Genomic DNA, 2,361 nt, shown 5'->3' on the forward strand with positions numbered 1-2,361 from the left:
ATTCTTGATAGTTTGTAATCTGTACTTTTGAATACTTAAGTATTTTGAAGTAATAAATACATAATGTGAAATACCATACTCTGTGGTATTTAGGTTCATACTGAACCGTACTATGAAATGTCATACTGTACAAAATTCCCTATACCCACATTTATTGTCCTAATTAATTTAGTGCAGGAGTGCTTCAGGCGCCCTGTAGTTTTCTGAGGCCCCAATTTGCACTTTAGTTGAGGCTCCTGTTTGGGCACTCCCAGTAAAAGAGGACCCCAGTTGTTTACAGTTGTGCTTCCCATATGCAGCTACACACAAACATATGCACTTAAGAATGCGTTCTTGACGAAGTGAGTTTGTTTTTGTCTATATAGTGCAATATTGGTTCATGTGGTAACATGTTCATTGTATCAGAATTGATCTGTGTGTGGTTTTAAAAGTTTGTTTTTGTAACAGTATGTGCTAGCTAAAGTTCAGTGGCTAAGCTAACAACAGGGCCTATTCTGTGTGTGTGTGAGCAGGCTAAGTAGGTCTAAGCTAATGGCTTCATGGTTCATGGCTCACTGCAGTGATGTGCTATGTGCTGTATCCTAGTTTGCATAGGATATTAGTTCACTGTTTCCATTTCTGTATATTTATGTCATGATTTCAGATACCATTCATCACTGTGTATGTTTGTATCCGCCAACTACCATTCTACATAAAAACCCATAAACTGCCATCAAGTGTCATCTTTGAATACATGCTCTATGACCGGAGCCCTGTGGTGGGAATAGCTTCAACCCCTATGAACATACAGTCCTCTCTTAAAAAACTACCATTTTTCACACATACCGTTACATCTCTACTCAGTACTTTATGATGTAATGACATATTGTTTGTTGTTCTCTCCATCAGGTGTGTGTCCTCTCACACTGGACACAAACACAGCAGACACATACCTCTCTCTGTCTGAGAACAACAGAAAGGTGACATGGACCAGTGAGGTTCAATCATATCCTGACCATCCAGACAGATTTCAGAGCTACCAACAGGTTCTGTGTAGAGAGGGTCTGACTGGAGGCTGTTACTGGGAGGTAGAGTGGAGTGGACGGGTTCGTATAGCAGTGACTTACAGAGGCATCAACAGGAGAGGAGTGGGTGATGACTGTTGGTTAGGATTCAATGACAAGTCCTGGATTCTGGATTGTGATGGTGTATCCAACAGATACTCTGTGGTTCACAACAAGAAGAGAACCTTCCTCCCTGTCCGTCCCGCTGGCTCCTACAGAGAGGACAGAGTCTACAGAGTAGCAGTGCATGGTGACAGTGAGGACAGTGAGGACAGTGAGGACAGAGTCTACAGAGTAGCAGTGTATGTGGATTGTCCTGCTGGCGTCCTGTCTTTCTACAGAGTGTCCTCTGACTCACACACACACCTGTACAGCTTCCAGACCACTTTCACTGAACCTCTCTGTGCTGGATTCTATGTGGGGGGAGACGGCTCCTCAGTGTCTTTGTGTCAGATAGAGTAAGTTACACACACACACACACACACACACACACACACACACACACACACACACGTGAGCACACACACACACACACACACACACACACACACACACACGTGAGCACACACACGTGAGCACACACACGTGAGCACACACACACACACACACACACGTGAACACACACACACACACACACGTGAGCACACACACGTGAGCACACACACACACACACACACACACGTGAACACACACACGCACACGCACGTGAGCACACACACACACACACACACACACACACACACACACACACACGTGAGCACACACACGTGAGCACACACACACACACACACACACGTGAACACACACACACACACACACGTGAGCACACACACGTGAGCACACACACACACACACACACACACGTGAACACACACACGCACACGCACGTGAGCACACACACACACACACACACGCACGTGAGCACACACACACACACACACACACACGTGAGCACACACACACACACACACACGCACGTGAGCACACACACACACACACACACACACACACACACACACACACACACACACACGTGAACACACACACACACACACACACACACACACACACACACACACGCACACGCACGCACGCACGCACGTGAGCACACACACACACACACGCACGTGAGCGCACGCACGCACGTGAGCACACACACACACACACGCACGTGAGCACACACACACACACACACACACACACACACACGTGAGCACACACACACACACACACACACACACACACACGTGAACACACACACACACACACACACACACACACACACACACACACACACGTGAGCACACACACTTTTTAC

At 47.0% G+C, this 2,361-nt stretch overlaps 1 protein-coding gene across 1 annotated transcript in view; it reads left to right on the top strand.

The window, feature by feature from the left end:
* The window catches only part of LOC308103085 (NACHT, LRR and PYD domains-containing protein 3-like), a gene marked incomplete at both ends in the record, with an annotated part of 51,525 nt that extends 50,020 nt beyond the window's left edge, over positions 1-1,505 (top strand). The window contains one exon of the mRNA XM_080452934.1: positions 889-1,505. Within this exon, the coding sequence (XP_080309060.1) occupies positions 889-1,505 (617 nt within the window). The remainder of the gene's footprint in view (positions 1-888) is intronic.
* Positions 1,506-2,361: the final 856 nt, after the last annotated feature.

This window comes from Gymnoscopelus braueri (assembly GCF_963280865.1).
Source record: "Gymnoscopelus braueri genome assembly, chromosome: 16".
NCBI lineage: Eukaryota > Metazoa > Chordata > Actinopteri > Myctophiformes > Myctophidae > Gymnoscopelus > Gymnoscopelus braueri.